The sequence below is a fragment of the Brassica napus genome, chromosome C6 (assembly GCF_020379485.1).
Source record: "Brassica napus cultivar Da-Ae chromosome C6, Da-Ae, whole genome shotgun sequence".
NCBI lineage: Eukaryota > Viridiplantae > Streptophyta > Magnoliopsida > Brassicales > Brassicaceae > Brassica > Brassica napus.
The window spans coordinates 6161517-6179856 of record NC_063449.1 but is presented as its reverse complement, the minus strand read 5'-3'; the positions used below and the strand labels follow the sequence as shown (position 1 = coordinate 6179856).

Below are 18340 nucleotides of genomic sequence, written 5' to 3'. Positions count from 1 at the left end.
GAACACATATGTCCTTCCGCAACCTCGATCTCAGTATGAGGAACATAGGAATCATATACCGTCACATGACCTTCAGTCAGCTTAATGCAGAGACCAGCCCAGTGATCTCCACCCCAATTCATCGGGGTGTACACGGTGTCGACATCGCGGCCCAGTCCCAACATCGTTTTCTGCCCCTTGCTCTTTCCTGTCACATACTGTGCTACGTTTTTCCCCCATTCGAACTGCAGCTTATCATTGTCTGCGCTAAAGGCACTCCAGTTTGACTGAATGGTTTTTATAAAGTACTGATCCAAGATCACCATCCTCTCCTTCTGTAGATAAATCCCACGACGCCTCCACAACATGTTCATAATCACATGCATGTGCTGTCCCAAAAAAATATGTAACAAATATTAGTTACATAAGGTGACTGTCACAGGTATAATGTGACGACGATGCAGAGCTTAATAGTACCTCGTCAGACATCCATTTCCCCGGTTCAGCAATTTCAAGTAGGCATGGGCATTTTGCCCGGACCCGAAGACCCGAACCGGAACCGACTCGAAAATACAGGTTCAGGTCCGGGTCCGGGTCCATGCTAAGTACCTATTGGGTCTTTTTTTTTTGGACCCGCGGGTTTCGGTTCGGGTCCGGATCCTACCCGAGACCTGTTCGGGTACCCGAAGTACCCGCAAATAATTGTATATACTAGGTGTATTCGGATTTAGATTTTCGGGTAAAATTGTAGGTTTTTGGGGAAATTTTAGATTTTTAGAAAATATAATTTGGGTATACGGGTAAAATTTGGGTATGTTTTGGGTTTTAGGGTCTGATTTTGGATAAAATTTTGGGTATTTTTGCGGTTCTTCGGATATTTTTAGAGTTTTCGGGTCCAGTTCAAGTATTTCGGGTATATTTCGGGTCCAAAATACCCGAACCAACCTGGATCCGAAATATACCCAAAAATTTTGGGTATTTTACGGGTATTGAAATTATAGACCCGAACCGACCCGGACCCGACAAGACCCGACCCAGAACCGACCCGAAAAGTTATCGGTACCTATATGGGTCTAAATTGCTAGGACCCGAAGGACCCAGACCCGACAATACCCGACCCGAACCCGACCCGAAGACCCGGATGCCCAGGCCTAATTTCAAGGAAGAAGTGATTACACACAGAGTGACCGGTAGCGATATCCCACATCCTACAAATTTAACCAACAATCAGGAACTTATGCACGAGTGTATGTATATAACCTTAAAAAGAGTTAGAAACTTACTGCTCGGGGTTTTCCATCAAAATTTCGGCAAAATTCTTAAACTGTGTTCGATTCGTTTTGGCAATGGGCTTATACTCAACCTTCTCCTCGCTCTTAAACAACTTTTTCACCCTTGGGTCAGGCGTGTACACTCCAGAAATCTTGTTGGATCTCATGTGATGTCGTTTACCACCACTGCCCACATCTTCAGAGTCCGCATCCGTTTCACCACACAGATCACGTGGGTTCTCTTGTATCTGGCTATCAGTGGACATGTCGTCTTTACAACTGTCATATCTCTCTTCGTCCTCCGTCCCCTGTAATTCAGCGTTGATCTCCTTAACACTTGCCCCACCACCCGCCTTGGGAGGAGCAACTTTTCCAACCGCCTCCACAGGCCTTGGAAACTCCATATTAGATGTTTCAACGGAGTCAACAGATTGGGGCTGTTTGTCTGCCGTCCTCGCTTCTTCACCACCGTCAGGATCCTCCCCAACGAACTCACCACCGTTTTCGCCACCCGTTTTCTAGATGGAGTCAGTAACCTATGTCAACAGGTATACACCAAAAATAAAATGTACATGTGTACACCAATAATAAAATGCACACCACCTGCGCAAAGCCAATCCCCGCCGTTGGTGCCATGCGGGCAGCCGCGGACTTGTTTTATTTTGGCTGTGCACCCTCCCCACCCCTCGTTGCCCTTATTTCCTGAAATTTCAAATCAGTTAATTACGCTCTCTGAGAATTGTCGAACAACAACAGACCTAAACCATTGCCTAAGATTTAACTACCTCGTCCGCCCCCGGGATTTCAGAGTTGATATCCTTCACAAGTGCCTCAACAAACCCCATAGGAGCAGAGACTTGTTCAAGCCTCTCTCCATCATTCTGATTTGATGTTTGACCGGACTCACCACCGTTGTCGGCACCCGTTTTCTAGATGGAGTCAGTAACCTATGTCAACAGGTGTACAACCAAAATAAAATGTGAATGTGTACACCAATAATAAAATGCACATCACCTGCGCAAAGTCAATCCCGGCCGTTGGTGTCATGCGGGCAGCTACCGACTCGTTTTCTTTTGGCTGTGCACCCTCCCCACCCCTCGTTGCCCTTATTTCGTGCAATTTCAAATCAGTTAATTACGCGGTAATTGAGAATTGTCGAACAACAACAGACCTAAACCATTGCCTAAGATATAACTACCTCGTCCGCCCCCCGGATTTCAGAGTTGATCTCCTTCACAAGTGCCTCAACAAACCCCATAGGAGCAGAGACTTGTTCAAGCCCCTCTCCATCATTCTGATTTGATGTTTGACCGGACTCATAGCCCACCGGTGGAGCACCTACCCATTTTTGATGGCCCTCCCCACCTTCTGGAGCACTTCTTTCCTGCATCAGATCCGTTAATAACGCTCTTCAAGTAATGTACAACAATAACATACCAAACTTAATGTGACAGATATAACTACTGTCTATGATATAATCAGTAGCGGACACGTTTCAATTCTGGTGGATGCAACCTTAGATTTCGAGGAGGGGTTTCCATCCCATGAAGGATGAAAGGAGCGTACACTACCAACCGAACTGTAACAGTTCGGCTTTGTTTTCTCCCATGCGACTGGGGAGCCTTGCTCATACCGGTACGTTGGGTTTCTTTTCTGCAATGCCCCCGGGGAGGTTACCGCATGCTGGAAGGTAGAAGGAATCCGAAAATATTCACAACTATTGTTATTACCACTACTTAGCCAAACACTACACAACTAATTAAGATGCAAACAAACCTCTGCTGGTAACACATAGGACTCAGGCTCAACATCTAATACATCTCCAAACAGGACGAGGGCATTCGATTGTGTTTCTTGCTGCTGACCATCCCCCCCCCCCCTAACGCTGGGTTAGAACTCTAAGCAATAACACAACAATAAAACTATCTATCACATTACCTGATCGCCTTTATTTCCGCCGGATGGTGGAAAACGTGCATTGTCAGACTCGTTTTCTTTTGCATGATCATCATCATTCTGGTGACCACTTTCTCTCTCTGATGAGGGTGGGTTCTTCCTGCTCACTTCCTGGAAAACAGCAAAGGTGTCAGGACAGTAAATGACCACGAATTTGTATATTATGCAAAAAAATAACTTTGGCGTACAACCTTTGTCACCTCCTTTCCACCTCCAGATCGACGCCGAGGCAACGTTTTTTTCCCAACATGCCGAGTGCCAACCGTTTTCCTTTTTTTCCCCTTCCTGTTTCGCCCCTCGGTTTCACCCACAATACTATCATCAGGAGACGGAGTGTGGCGCACCTGCGGATCATCCATCGCTTTCCTCTTCCTAGCGTTGCGTTTGCTCCCCTCGGGCAGACCCAAACTCTTGCAAATCAGTGTCCGCAACTCTTCAATATTGTTCTCCATCCCCTCAAACCGCTGGGATATCCAATGTTTTAAATTTTCATGCGTACACCTCTCTGAGCATTGACGATTCTCTTCTCCGCTGTTTCCAGAAGAAGAAATATTTTCAACTTCAATGGGCGCTGTATTACGCGGTCGCAAATTTATCTGGCGTACGGGAGTGGGACAAGCTCCCTCCCCCTGGGCAGTGTCTGGAACCTTAAACTTGGGGGAAAACGACTGGTCACCACCTGGAAAGTCCTCAGGTTTGAATGTTTCCCCACAAAGAAACTTCCGCACCAAAGAAGTAACTTGCCTATCTTCATTCTGGTCCACCAACAGTAGCCGTTCCTCATCAGGAATCACGGTGAAGTGGACAGAGAGCTACAGCCAGGTAAAAATCAATGGAAGACACGTTAACCACAAAAGCCGTAACTGTTTAACTTCACTGTATTTTTGCATCCGCTGTATTAAAAACAAAGGGAAAACAAACTTGCGTCTGGATCTTCCTCGACAGCAACTATTTCGTTGACTGTGAGAATAGTGGACGGCAAAGAGCAAGCTCCGGGGGAATCAATGAAACTGGTGGTGTTCCCAGCGTCAGGAAAATCTCCAATAGCAGAGGCACAACATCAAATACGAACAACTGCAGAGCAAGTGGAAACCCATAGCAAACTGTTGTCTTTTGCGATAGCCGATCACGCATCATTTGCAGTGGGTCTCACCTGGTGCGATAACAAGGGGAGGCAGGAAACGCGGCACGATCGTCAAGAACGACTCTCGACCCCACGGATACGCTAAAAAGCTCTCAAAGTCAGACATCATCTCAACGTACCTGGGCGTTAGTTTAAGATCTTTGTTACTGGGGCAGAGAACACCATCAACCAACGCGATCAGAGCCAAAGGGAGCTGTTTATCCACAGCTAGATATTCATTTCCCAACATGCGCAGTACACTCAGGACTGTTAACTTACCGACAACCGTATCAAAGAGTTTGTTCCACATCGTCGGAGGAACAGATTCAGATGCTTCCGAATCCTGAACATCGAAAGCTCCGCAGTTCAAACCTGTAACGTCTCGGAATTCATCCAGCGAGAAACGTAGTGGATCGGGCCCGAAGGTGAACCAGAACTCGTGTCTGCGAGCCGTAACGAGCTGTCGGCTGAGGAGGCAGCCGATGAGCTTCGTAGAGTTCTGGCAGCGTACAACGGGAAGCTGAAACAGCCCCCGAAACTGGGAAGCCATCAAAGTGTCCATCGCATCCGTCCCCTTTAGAGCAGCGGCAACAGAACCGATGACATGTGATTTTGAGTAGATGTTTACTCCCAACTTTGTCGGGTACGCACCATATGCGAACAGTCTACGGGGCAACACAGATGAGGGCACCCCATCAGAGAATTGTCCCCCTGAGGATTCACCACCACCGGGGCCGTCCTCAGATCCAGAATCTACAAATAGAAGAAAAATGGATAACTCAAATAAATGGCTTCGATAACTCAAATAAATTGCTTCAAACACAAAACGGTGTCGACTAATCATTACTAAAGAATCTGTCCGATGACATGCAAAGACGGAATCCACATGAACGGAGGTGGACGAAACACATACCCGGATAGCGCTGCTGTTTCGCAGGAGGGCGCTCCGGGAGCTCCTCGCCAGAGGATCTGGCCCGACGACAAACGGTTGTCTGACTTAGCTTGGACTTCTTCATCACTGCAGGCGTCGTCTGGGGTCTAATTATCGTCGGGGAAGATTCTCCAACGGCTCCGACAGGCTAGGAAACACTGATGGATCTAGGTAGAAAGACGAATAGTCCTCTCAGACTTTCACAGTAAATGAATTTACCAGAAGGTCGTTTACCGCCCAGTGCAGGTAAGACGACGAAGTTAATGACCCGGGTTTTTCGGAAACCGGGAAAGTCGCCGAAATTCTCACGTGCGAGAGAGCTGCGGCATCTCCGATATTCCATAGCTGGAGCTCTCAAGTCGCATAGGGTCACAAATACACGCGACCCATTTGCCGAATTAAAACTCCGCGCGGCCCAAAGCCCGAATTATAAACTCAAAAGTGACCCACTTTGCAAATATTTTCATGAAAAACCTTGTGTGCTAATGGATCATGCACTGCTTAGATGGCTAATGGGCTCATTCCCATTTTATTATAGTAAAGGCACATGAGAGAGACCACGTGACATCTTCTTCTTAATGTTAAACCTAATTTTGTCTCGTATTTTTCAGTCGCCATTCTGGTTTTTGTTAACATTATGAAACTTCTCAAATATACAGGTTTTTAATCGTATAAACTTGTGAATCTGCCATCTTTACAGAAACTTTAACAATCGAGATCCCATCTTTTACCAAATTAGGTGGCCAGCTAACTCAATTACTCAGGCGATTTGTTTCAAAATAACAGTTTTAGAGGATAAAAATCGATTTTACTAAATTGCTTTTTCGGCAATTTTTTAGTAGCGGATGAAAATAAAACGTGGTGGTTTTTGAAAAATAGAACGTGGTAGTTTTTAAATTAATCGGATACAATTATATAAAGATAATAATAAGTGGTCTCTTAGATAAAGGAAATAAATAATTGGATCCTAATTTTATCAATCGATCGCACTGTTGTTTTAATAGAAGATGACAAAAAAATTCTTGTGCAATTTTATCTTTAGTACAACACCAAAAATAAATCATCCTAACTTTGATGTTTTGTGAATAATGTTCCATCAAAATGAGAAACTGTTTGAATCCCACTAACTTTTATACATTTTTTCAAAAATATACTCAATCAAAAATACCATAACATTTAGATTTAGGGTTTGGTAATTAATTTTTAGGGTTTAGTATTTTAGAGGCGAGGTTGGTTTTATAAACTTCTATAGATAATTTTTAAACATTTATAAATGATTTAATTAGAAGGGTTAGTTTTATCTTTCTCATAATAAACTTAAGGTATTTATGAACTTGTTGATATCATCAGCTGTTTATAAATAAAACTAATTATTTTTGGATTAGTTAGTTATAACTCTCTGTTTAATTTATTTAATTTAAAAAATTAAAAAAGAATTTAAGATGGGACTACTGCCCAAGATCAAAAGCTAAATTTGTTTATCAAAATCATTAAAATATCATATATATATATATATATAGATATATATCAAATTTAGTAAGTCATTTTAATCTCCAACATTTAAACTACAAACAACAAAATCATATATTTTTCGTTGAACAAATTATTTTAGACCCGTTAAAAATCAATCAGTTGACTTTCAACAGGTTTAAAATAATTTGATCAGCAAAAAATATAAAATTTATTCATGTTTGATTAAAATGTTGATGAACTTTTTTTTTCATATTCAACATACAAAGATAAATCTTAGTATATATCCGTAAAAAACAAATTGATATATCAATCCTTTTAAGAGACTAATGTGTTACCTTATGAAAACATAATTTCTCTGCAACGAACTCTGTTTCTGTATTATTAGATTAGGCCTCATAGCTAACTTTCACAAGGGCCATAAGATCAACTCCATCCATTAGGACCCCTAAGGGGTACTTAACATTAAATTAATATATAATTTTGTGATTTGAAAGGTTAAGTACTCTTGTTAACCTACGTAATTTTTTCTTCTCCATTGGTAGGACCCCATTGAGGTTCTTAAATTTTTTTTTATTATTAAAATGATTTAGAATTAAAACATACATAAAACTTATAATAAAAATGACAAAAAAACATATTAAAATACTCATACAAATGGTAAACGTGAAAAAAAACCGATTAGTTGACAATTTATCTCTTCTCAGCTGTGAAATAATAGACAGAAACTTTGATGTGATCATGCTTTAAGTCCTCCCCGTTGCCTTTCTTCCACGGACATCCTCAACCCTAACACACAACCAACAAACAAAGAATAATTAAAATCTTTCTCTCTATAATCAGATAAACGAAAAAAAAAAAGCAGAAAACAAAAACAACAAAGAAAGCACAGTTCGATTCCACAAACAATCATTCCCACCATCGCTAACTTATATAAAACAGAGAAAAAATTAAACTTAAGCATTTCGATTTCCAGAAACAATGTACTAGTAATCTAACAGTTTTCACCGTCCTCAATATTATCAAACAATCACCAACGACATCAATTTTAAAAGACAAGGATGTTCTGACTTATCTTGTTTCTTCTTCATCTTCAATCCGGTCTGACTCCTTCCCTCAGTGGTGCCTTCTTTTGAAGCTTCTGTCTTCCGAACTTCATAACATGTGGAAGAAGAAGACAAAACAGATGAATCACGAACAGAGAATGGGAGATAAACCAAACCGCAGAAACAAAATCGAGACAGCAGTAACATAAAGATCAGAAAAATGAATGCTTTCTTACCGATAAGGAGATGGAGACGAGATTCCAGACGAGGTTCGAGAGAGAGTCGACGAGATTCGAGAGAGAGAGAGAGAGAAGACGGAGAAGTCGAGAATGAAAGTCACCGATAGAGCGAAGATGGAGAGGTTGAGACAGAGACGACGAGGTTCGAGAAAGAGTCAACGAGGTTCGACAGAGAGAGAAGACGGAGAAGTCGAGGATGAAAGTCACCGAGAGAGAGAAGATTGAGAAATCAAGATAGAGACGTCGAGGTTGAGAGAGAGACGGCCGTGTTCGAGATAGGGACGCCGAGAGAGACACGACACTAGTCGATTCAGAGACGCCGGCGGAGACGTCGCGGAGCTCGCCTAGAGAGAAGACGGAGAAGTCGAGAAACAAACTCTTCTCTTCGGTTTTCTCGCGAGGAAGGAGAGAGACAGCGCGGTCCAACGAGAAGGTGCCACGTTAGGGCTCCTTACCGAACCTAGAAAGCCCAATTTAGAGAGCGGTACTTCATTAATTCAGGTTTTCTCATTTATTTTTATTCTGTTTTTAAGAACTTCTTGGGCTAAGTACTCCCCAATGGAGTTGCTCTAAGTCGTTGTCTTCCTATCTTTTCAAGGATATTAGACGGAAATTGGTCTACCATGTATTACCGTATACAGTTGGCCAAAATCTATACTAAAGGCGCCAACAACTTTCGACATGAAATGAAAAATTTTGTGATTAAAGTGGTGTGTCTATGAGTTAGAGTTCTTTTGATTAAATTTGAAAAATGAAGATTATTTTGGTGTTTCTTCTTATTATATGTAAAAACATTGTGCTTTACTTTATAGTTCGAGTATTCTGATATTAAGGAATATAAAATAAATAACAAAATAATATATTAACGATATTGAGCTAAGGTTTAATTGGTCAATTTTCGTAAAATATTTTTCACTTGCTAAGGTTTAATTGGTCAATTTTCGTAAAATATTTTTCACTAAAAGTCATTTAAGTTTTGGTTATATTTACTGTAAGATTTGATAGAATTATGAGAGTGTAAATAAAGAACACGAGACACTGTATAGGTTGAATTTTTTATAGTGATTGGACTCACCCCGAAAAGTCACCTCGCCAGAAATCTCCGTAGGGATTTTTTAGCTAATCCAGTACCACCCCGCTGTCCCTGAGTATCGAACTGGCGACCTCGGGTAGTCGTGTGTTAGAAACATTCAGTACTGCCGCTAGGCCACCTGACGTTCTCAGAGGAAGAAACAACCGGGCCTCGTAGTCTGGTGGTAAAGAAACCTCGGCTGAGGTGTCCGCCATAACGACTTCGAGCCCCGGCCACAGCGGATTTAACATCCCTTCCGTTGGGGCGCTGGACCCCCTACGGGGGGATAGTTGGGAATGTGGCTGCCCAGATACCAGAGTTATAAAAAAAAAAAATACGAGAAACTTGCCAGAACAGTAGAGAGATGAGATATTTTAATAGAGAGAGAGAGAAAAAATGTTTACAACGGTTTACAAAATTATTAATAGGTTTATCTTTGTAGGACAACCAACGGGAAAACGGTTTATTCATGTCCGCACTATGAAGCCAGGAAAAATACATACCCAAACAATATTAACGTGCCAAAACATTTTTAAACTAAATAGGAATTTGAATTGCATACCTAAACTCATAATAAATAGCTAAAACATGTCTCGTAACTGATACGTGTCAGTCTATTTTAAAATATATTGATCTATTTTTTTAAATTATTATCTTTTACTTTTTATCATTTTATTTGTTTGCAAAGTGCCACAAATAATTAAAATCATCAAATTGGCCTTATTTATAATTTCAAAATTGGAAATAAATTTTAATATATGGTGATATATAATATAGAAATATTTTTTATCAAATAAAATAGATTTAATAATATAAATATATTATTTTTATTATTATTTCATATTGAAATATTTGATACAAAAAATTTAAATAAATAGAAAACAACATAAAAACAGTATCATAATTTAAAGCCTGATTTAATCTCACTAGTTCTTAAAGTTTATAAAATATTTTTTATATTTTTTTAGGTTATTTTAGTTGCAAATATTATTATGTGCTTGCGTGATATATATAATATAAATAAAATTAAAAATTTGTAATTTTTGTTTGTAGTTATCAAAACCAATGTTAATTACACTAGGCATAATGTGTGTGTTTGACCCTAACCTAGCGTCAAATCAATTATTTGGTAATTATACGAGAATTAATTGGGAAATAGTTTTGTAAACTTTTTGTGTATTATTAATATTACATACTAGTTTTGTAGAAAAATAAAAATAATGTAATATGGTCTAGTGGTTTTGTGCGATATTTGTTTTCTTGAGATGTTGCGTTCGAAACTATTTTTGGTTAACTAGCCATTCTTTTCTTTTTATTAAGTAAGGGTAATATTATTAAAGATCTCTACTGTAAAATCAAATTTCTAAAGAGTATTTTTAGTTATGTTGATTAAAATTTGAATGACTATATTTGTAAAGAAAATTTTATATAAATATAAATTGAGTGGTATTTCTTGTAAATATTAAGTATGAGTAAAATTATTTATAATTAATTCTCATGTTTTAATAAGGTAGATAACATACTTTGATAACTAAATTAATTAATATATTTTATATAATAACTATCTAAATTTCTGATAAATAATTAAATTTATTATTTAAATTTAATTAAAATCTGGTAAAAAAAATTGTACTTTTCAAATTAAAATTATAAATACGATAAATTTGATTATTTAAGTTATTTAAGGCATATTAACAAAAAAATAGAATTATAGGAACTAAACTATAAATTTTCTTTTAAAAAATAGTCCAAATCATCGTATAACCGGCTATAGGCATGTTTTAGCTATTTATTATGAGTTTAGATATGCAATTCAAATTCTTATTTAGTTTAGGAATGTTTTGGCACGTTAATATTGTTTGGGTATGTATTTTCCCTGGCTTCATAGTGCGGGCATGAATAAGTCATTTTCCGGACAACCAACACAATCGAAATTATCGTTAACGAGTTACTGTTCACAGAGTTGCTATTTACTTTGTAGTAATTTGTTATGTGGTGTGTGCATTTTTAACTCGGTTAAATTGTTGTACCAACAGTTATTTTGTATATATAATAAATGTTTTTTTTGTATATATAATAAATGTTTTTTGTCACATTATAATAAGATTTTTATTTTTAGAAAAATAGAAGAGAAGCAACCCGTTTTCAAACATGTCGCATTCCATATCTCAATCAACCCGTCTCAACCCTTGAGTGTATTGTATTATCCTTATAGGCCCAACTTAAAAAGATGAGCGTTGAGCCCAAAATAAAAACAAAGATTGTTTTGCAAATGAGCGAGATGTGAAATCAATCATTATTACAATAATATACGTTGAATCGGAATACCGATTCCAAATTCAGTTGCAAAACATTGAAAATATCTTTTTCAGTTAATTGGAAGAGTTTTCCACTCCATTTTAATATTATTTCAGACAGAAAATTAGATGTAATGGAACAGAGAAGAAATTAATAGTTGAATGTCTTCTGTGTATTTCACGTTCAATGAGTACATCATATATACAATTCTAAGGAGAGAATTTCTCAACAACCCAACAACTCTAACAAACATATCTTATCGACAACTAGATCAACAAGAGCTCCTACAATATAGGAATCTATTCCAACACCCCCCCCCCTCAAGTTAGAACATACAAATCTCGGATGCCCAACTTGTGTCTGAATCCTTCAAACTCGTGCCGTCCTAGAGATTTAGTAAAAACATCCGCTAGCTGAGCCTTTGTCGATACATGTGATGTAGCAATAGTACCAGCCAAGATTTCATCTCTAATAAAATGACAATCGAGCTCTATATGTTTTGTTCTTTCGTGAAAGACAGGGTTGTTACCAATATGCAGAGCCGCCTTGCTGTCACAATACAGGCGCATAGACTGATTATGGTTTACACCAAGTGGCTGTAGAATTCGCTTTAACCAAATCAACTCCTTAGTGAGATAAGCCATCGCTCTATATTCAGCTTCCGCCGATGACAAACTCACCGTGTGTTGCTTCTTAGTTTTCCAGAAAATAGGAGAATTGCCTAGTTGAACAAAATATCCAGTAACAGACCTTCGCGTTAGAGGAAAGCTCGCCCAATCAGAATCTGACCAACCATTGATCTGAAAATTGTCATCAGCTCGAAGCAATACTCCCTGGCATGGGCTCCCTTTCAAATAGCGTACGACCCGTAGTGCCGCATGCCAATGATCCTCACGTGGTGTTTGCATAAATTGTGCAAGCACATGTACAGAGTATGTTAGATCAGGTCTTGTCACGCCCAGGTATATCAGCCTGCCCAGCAGTCGTCTATATTTCTCTGGATTCAGAAGAAGTGACGAGTCTGACACTGCCAGTTTATGATTCTGTTCCATTGGAAACGTAGCAGGTTTCGAACCTAACAGACCAGCATCATCAATGATCTCCAAAGCATACTTCCGTTGACTTAAATACATACCAGTTTTGTTTCTCGCAACCTCTATGCCCAAAAAATATTTCAACAACCCCAAATCCTTCATCTTAAAACATGACGCCAGGTACTTTTTAAAGAACTCTACCGCAGCAGGTTGATTCCCCGTAATTATAAGATCATCCACATAAATAAGAATCTGAATCCTTGTCGTACCTTTTGTATAAGTAAACAAAGAGTGGTCTGATCGGCATTGTTCAAATCCATATTCTTGTAGTGCAGCTGATAACTTTTCAAACCAGCACCGAGGAGATTGTCGAAGACCGTGCAATGACTTTCTTAAGCGGCATAACTTAGTCGAATCAGCTGATTGAAACCCCGGGGGCAACTTCATGTATACTTCGTCAGTGAGGTCGCCGTGCAAGAAAGCATTATGAACGTCCATCTGGTGAATATCCCAACCACGTTTTGTAGAAACATCCAAAAATAATCTCACGGTTCCCATCTTTGCTACAGGAGCAAAAGTTTCTTTATAATCAACGCCTTCGGCCTGTTTATTTCCCAACGCCACTAGACGTGCCTTGAATCTCTCTATCGTTCCATCGGCTCTGTATTTCACTGTATAAACCCATTTGCAACCAATCGCCGTTTTCCCGGTGGCAAATCGACAACATCCCACGTTCGACTCCCTTCGAGCGCAATAATTTCAAAACCCATCGCATTGCGAAATCTTTCATCTAACACCGCCTTCTTATACGATTTGGGAGGAGTAATCTTGTCTGTAGAAACTTGAAACGCCGTATGTCTGGCTGAAAATCTCCCATAGCTTACATACTTTGAAATTGGATATAACATCTCTGGTTGTCCCTTACCAGAACTTGTAAGCGTCCTTGTCTGTGCTGAATTTGTGACGTAATTCTTCAGAGTTACCAGGGGTACTCGTTTCCTCTGTCCCCGACCAAGTATTGGTTCAGGAACACTCGGCGTTTCGGTCGTTTCTTCACCGGTGTGTGTCGTTTCCGACGATGAAGGCTGTGTTGCCATTTCAGTTGGAGCTAAATTGGAAACAAGTTGTTTACTGGGCCTAACTTTGGGCCGAACCAAATCTCTAGTTGGGCCTGGGTTTTCTTGCTGGCCCAATACTTCTGTAACTCTTGTGTTTAAACGTTCTAAGTCGTCTTCCTCATGAATGTCGACACCAGAGATTGGTTCCCAGAGTCGTGAAGTTTCAAAGCCGTTCTCGCCTTGACTTGAGCTCGCATAAGGGAACTTATTTTCGCAGAAAATTACATCTCTGGACACAAAGAACTCCTGTTTTTCCATATTGAACAGCCTCCATCCCTTTTTACCGTAGGGATATCCCATAAACACACACTTGTTACTTCGTGGCGCGAATTTATCACCCCTCGTCGATTGATTATGAGAATAACAGAGACTTCCAAATACTCTCAGATGATTATACGAGGGGTGCTTGTTGTGAATCCTCTCGTACGAAGTAACGCCATCAAGAACCGAACTTGGAGTTTGATTAATCAATTATCCAGCAGCAAGGATACATTCACCCCAAAATTCGATTGGGAGATTAGCTTCAAAGCGCAGGGCGCGAGCAATGTTAAGGATATGGCGGTGCTTTCGCTCTACCCTTCCATTCTGTTGTGGTGTTCCCACACAAGAAGTCTCATGTATGATGCCCATCTTCAAAAACTGATCACGCAAGCATATAAATTCTGACCCGTTGTCGCTTCTTACTGTACGTACGTTCGTCTTAAACTGCATTTTTACCATCGACAAGAAGTTCAGTAAGTGAGTTGGAGCTTTTGTTTTGTCTTTAAGAAGATATATCCAAACTCCCCTAGAGTAATCGTCTACCAAAGTTAGGAAATATCTTGCACCAGTAAAAGATTTTGTCCGATACGGACCCCATAGATCAGTATGTATCATATCAAAAGCTTTCATCGTTTTATTGATAGAAACTGGAAAACAAGATCTTGTTTGTTTAGCGCGGAGACAAACATCACACGCCTTATTCAGAAAAGCAGAACATACTAAACTAGAAACAACATAAAGGGAGCAAACAACTTTCGCAGCAGGGTGTCCCATTCGTTTGTGCCACAGCTCATACGTGTCCTCCTCCTTCGTAATTGCTGCAGCTGCACTCTCCATACTGCGTAAGCGGAATGCTCCTTGCTCTCTTTTAGCTGCTCCAATCACCATCTTTGAAGTGCGGTCCTGAACAATCAAGAACTGATCAGCTAACTGCACAACACATCTATTCTCATCCATAAGTTGGCCAACAGAAATCAAATCTGAAGGCAAATCCTCAACATAGAAGACAGATTTCAGCACCAAACTCTGTCCAATTCTCACTTTTCCTTCCACAACTGATACCTTTTCTCTACCATCAACCAATATGATGAGAACATGTTCCATATCACTCACATCTTCCAAAACATCCAGTTTCCCAGTCAAATGATGACTAGCGCCAGTATCCAAAATCCAAGATGGCTTAGAGGACTTACCAGTCAAGTTCTCAGTTGCGTTGTTATGACCCCTTCTTGACCCCGCATTGAGAATATGCATGATACTCTTCCATTGTGTTTCACTTAGACCCGTCACGCCATCTCGGTCTTTATCAGTGATGACGTAATTGGCCTGCTCAGTTGGTTGAGGTCCAGCAATCTGTGCAACGTTCGCATACACGTTCGAGCCGCGTCCTCTACCAGTTCCATATGAAGACCCACCACGAGGCCTTCCTTGGACACTCCTTGCGCGGGGTATATCTCCCCACCACTCCGGGTATCCAATCACAACAAAGCAGCTGTCCGTTGAGTGTCCTGATCGGTTGCAGTGGCGGCAAAAACTAGACTTGTTTTGATCATCACCACGTCCTCTACCTTTCGATTGAGCTACAAATGAACTCACAGCGTTCAAAGACCCTTCTTCTTCCAATTTGTTCGATGTTCTCATGTCTTCTTCTTGACGTACCACATTATACACTTCCTCCATCGATTGAAGTGGCGTTCGAGACACCAGAGAGGAGCGCACCGTTCGGTAATAGGCATCATCTAACCCATACAAGAATTGATGGACCTTGTCTTCTTCCCGATCCCTTTCCTGGATACCTCCAAGATCACACATACAATTCCTACATTTGCAAACCCGAAGAGGACGATAGCTTGCCATGCTATCCCAAATTCGATTGAGCTTTCCAAAGTATGCCTCAATCGCCAGTCCTTTTTGCTTGCAACCCGCCAATTCAGCCTTAATCTGTTGGATTCTTGGTCCACTCAACACCGAGAATCGTCGTTTCAGGTGCTCCCATAGATCTTGAGCAACCTCTTTGTGAGAAATTGTAGATCGCAGAGGCGGTTCAATTGTCATCTTGATCCATGACACAAGTAACGCCTGAATCGTCCACCAGTCTTCCAAATCTGTAGAATCTTCCTCTGGTCGCTTGATTGATCCATCGAGGAACCCAAATTTCTTGCGAGAACATAACACCGTTTTGATCCCGCACGCCCACTCATCATAGTTCGTTCCTTTCAGGAGAGGGTGGGAAATCACAGCTCCCGGATTATCCTGAGAGGTCAAGTCGTATGGTGAGATCTTTCTCCTCACCACCGTCGTTGTCAAGGTCGAATCAGTCGACATTATCAGTTTGTTTCAGTGTTTATGAAAAAAAAAAATTCAAGCTCTGATACCATGTAATGGAACAGAGAAGAAAGTAATAGTTGAATGTCTTCTGTATATGAGAGTACATCATATATACAAAACTCTAAGGAGAGAATCTCTCAACAACCCAACAACTCTAACAAACATATCTTATCGACAACTAGATCAACAACAACTCCTACAATATAGGAATCTATTCCAACATTAGACAAGTTTGATTTTAAGAGAGAACACAAGTATGCTTTCTTAGAAAACAAATGTTTGTTGTTGCCATGTTGGAGTATTTATGGTAATGTTTTATCGTTAAACCTACCGAAAGGAGACGATATGTCTACATTTGGTATTAAAACTATGAACTAAAATGAATGATTATCTTCAAATGAAAACATCCAGGGAAAAATACGGAAAACGAGACGTGGAGAGCCGGGTTACGTTACCGCAAATTTAACAACCACACACACCCTGCGAAGTCTAGTGCATTTTAGCAAAATATCGAATATTGGTGCTAAAATACGCTCAAAGATACGCTGAAAGAGTTTAAAGGTGATAACTTTCACCCTTGTCTCGCCACCACTTGCTTGTATACTCTGACACATTGCCCCTCGAGAAAAATCCAAACAAATAGAATATTGCCGTCTGAGTTTCCCCTTCCTATTTATCCTGCGGCGGCGTCTGGATCATGATTCTTTCCCGGCAACTGAATTAAAAACAAAAAAAAACAAAGAGACTTCGAGTTAGAAAGGAAACAAAAAAAAAAAAAACATGGCTGTTTCTTCTCTGGAGATTGTTAAACTATGTGGGTACTCTCCTGTATCGTCGATTTCCCGCCATAAATCTACAGTGAAACTGGAATCTAGAAAAAGGGTTTTCAGATTAGCGGATTCTCGGCGTCTTGGTCGATGTGTTAGGATTTATTCATCATCTCCTCGTAACGGCGGCGATAATCAGTCGAAAGGTCAGCTTTTTTCTTCTTCTGTTGATAATATCCCGACAAGGACTATTACAAGAGTCGATTTTGGTTCTGTAATAGATGTGGAGAGTTCCCGTTTGTGATTAGCTCTTTAATCTTTATTTACTGACTAAATCATATTTATTCATATCTAATAAAAAAAAATTATTCATATATCTACTTGTTTCTTTGATTTAGAGCTTAAAAAGTGTTTTGGTATGTAACATCCTTGTGTTATTTCTACTACTAATTTGTGTATGTATTGCTTGATCTGGAGTTTGATTTGTCGAGTTTGTGTTTTGTAGGTGATGAGCCCCCAGAATCTTTGTTTATGAAAGAATTGAAGAGACGAGGTATGACTCCTACATCGTTGCTTCAAGACTACGAAGTTGATGTAGATGAGATCAAACCCACTGGTAAAGAAAGCTCTAAGACGACTGCAACTACTACTCCTCCATTCGACCAGAGTTTGTTAAACCAGAGAGAGAGATCGTTGGCTTTAAACAGCGAAGGGCTTGAGGTCAGATTTGAGTTCTTGTAGTGTCAGATAGGCATTTGTTGGTTCCTTTCACATACTAACAGGCGAGATTGTGTTCATTTGTGGTGTGCAGGGATTGATTCCTCGTGCTAAGATATTGCTGACGACTGGAGGGACTTTCTTCTTAAGTTTTTGGCCCTTGATAGTCTTAACACTTGGCGCCTTCTCCGCCCTTTACCTTGTAAGTTAACAAGATCAACATGTGTTCTTCTTGAGTTTAGAAGGCTTTGTCTCTGATTGTGTTGTTTTGTTTTATTTGCTTTTGTTTCATTTGCAAGTACTTTGGAGCAGATTTCGTTCATGATGGAAGCAGGAATCCGGTTTCACCACCACCATACATCGATCCTTATGCTCTGTTGGAGGATGAGAGGATATCTGGGATCAATTCTCGTCTTAATTAGCACCACCACCTGTGTTCTTTCTCAAGTAGCAGTTGATATATATTGTTGCACTCAAGTATATATTTCACTCTATCTGCGCTCTTTATCACGGCTGTATTGTAAAAAAATGTTCCTTCTTTATTCTTGCAACTTTAAAAAGGCTTCACCAGGAAGTAGAAAAGTTCCAAACTTTCACCTTTTATTGCTTCATTTTCAACCAGCTCTTCTAATCCACATAAATTAAATCAGAATTTCGTATAAATTAAAAAACAGATTTGGGTAAAAACAATTCATTTTTCACTTTTGGTTCCTCGATTATGTTCTCTTCA

General features: G+C 39.9%; 1 protein-coding gene across 1 annotated transcript; it reads left to right on the top strand.

The window, feature by feature from the left end:
• The first annotated feature begins 16520 nt into the window (after positions 1–16520).
• On the top strand, positions 16521–18208 carry BNAC06G03050D. Its single transcript, XM_013865235.3, has 4 exons — positions 16521–17099; positions 17399–17613; positions 17705–17812; positions 17910–18208. Exons 1-4 carry the CDS (start codon positions 16907–16909, stop codon positions 18030–18032), a joined length of 639 nt encoding a protein of 212 aa, XP_013720689.1. The 5' UTR covers positions 16521–16906; the 3' UTR covers positions 18033–18208.
• The last annotated feature ends 132 nt before the right edge of the window (positions 18209–18340 follow it).

Coding starts and splice junctions, on each gene's coding strand:
- BNAC06G03050D (XM_013865235.3), top strand. CDS start 16,907: ATGGCTGTTTCTTCTCTGGAGATTGTTAAACTATGTGGGTACTCTCCT. Junction 17,100..17,398: donor CGGCGATAATCAGTCGAAAG/GTCAGCTTTTTT, acceptor TGTGTTTTGTAG/GTGATGAGCCCCCAGAATCT. Junction 17,813..17,909: donor CCTTCTCCGCCCTTTACCTT/GTAAGTTAACAA, acceptor TTCATTTGCAAG/TACTTTGGAGCAGATTTCGT.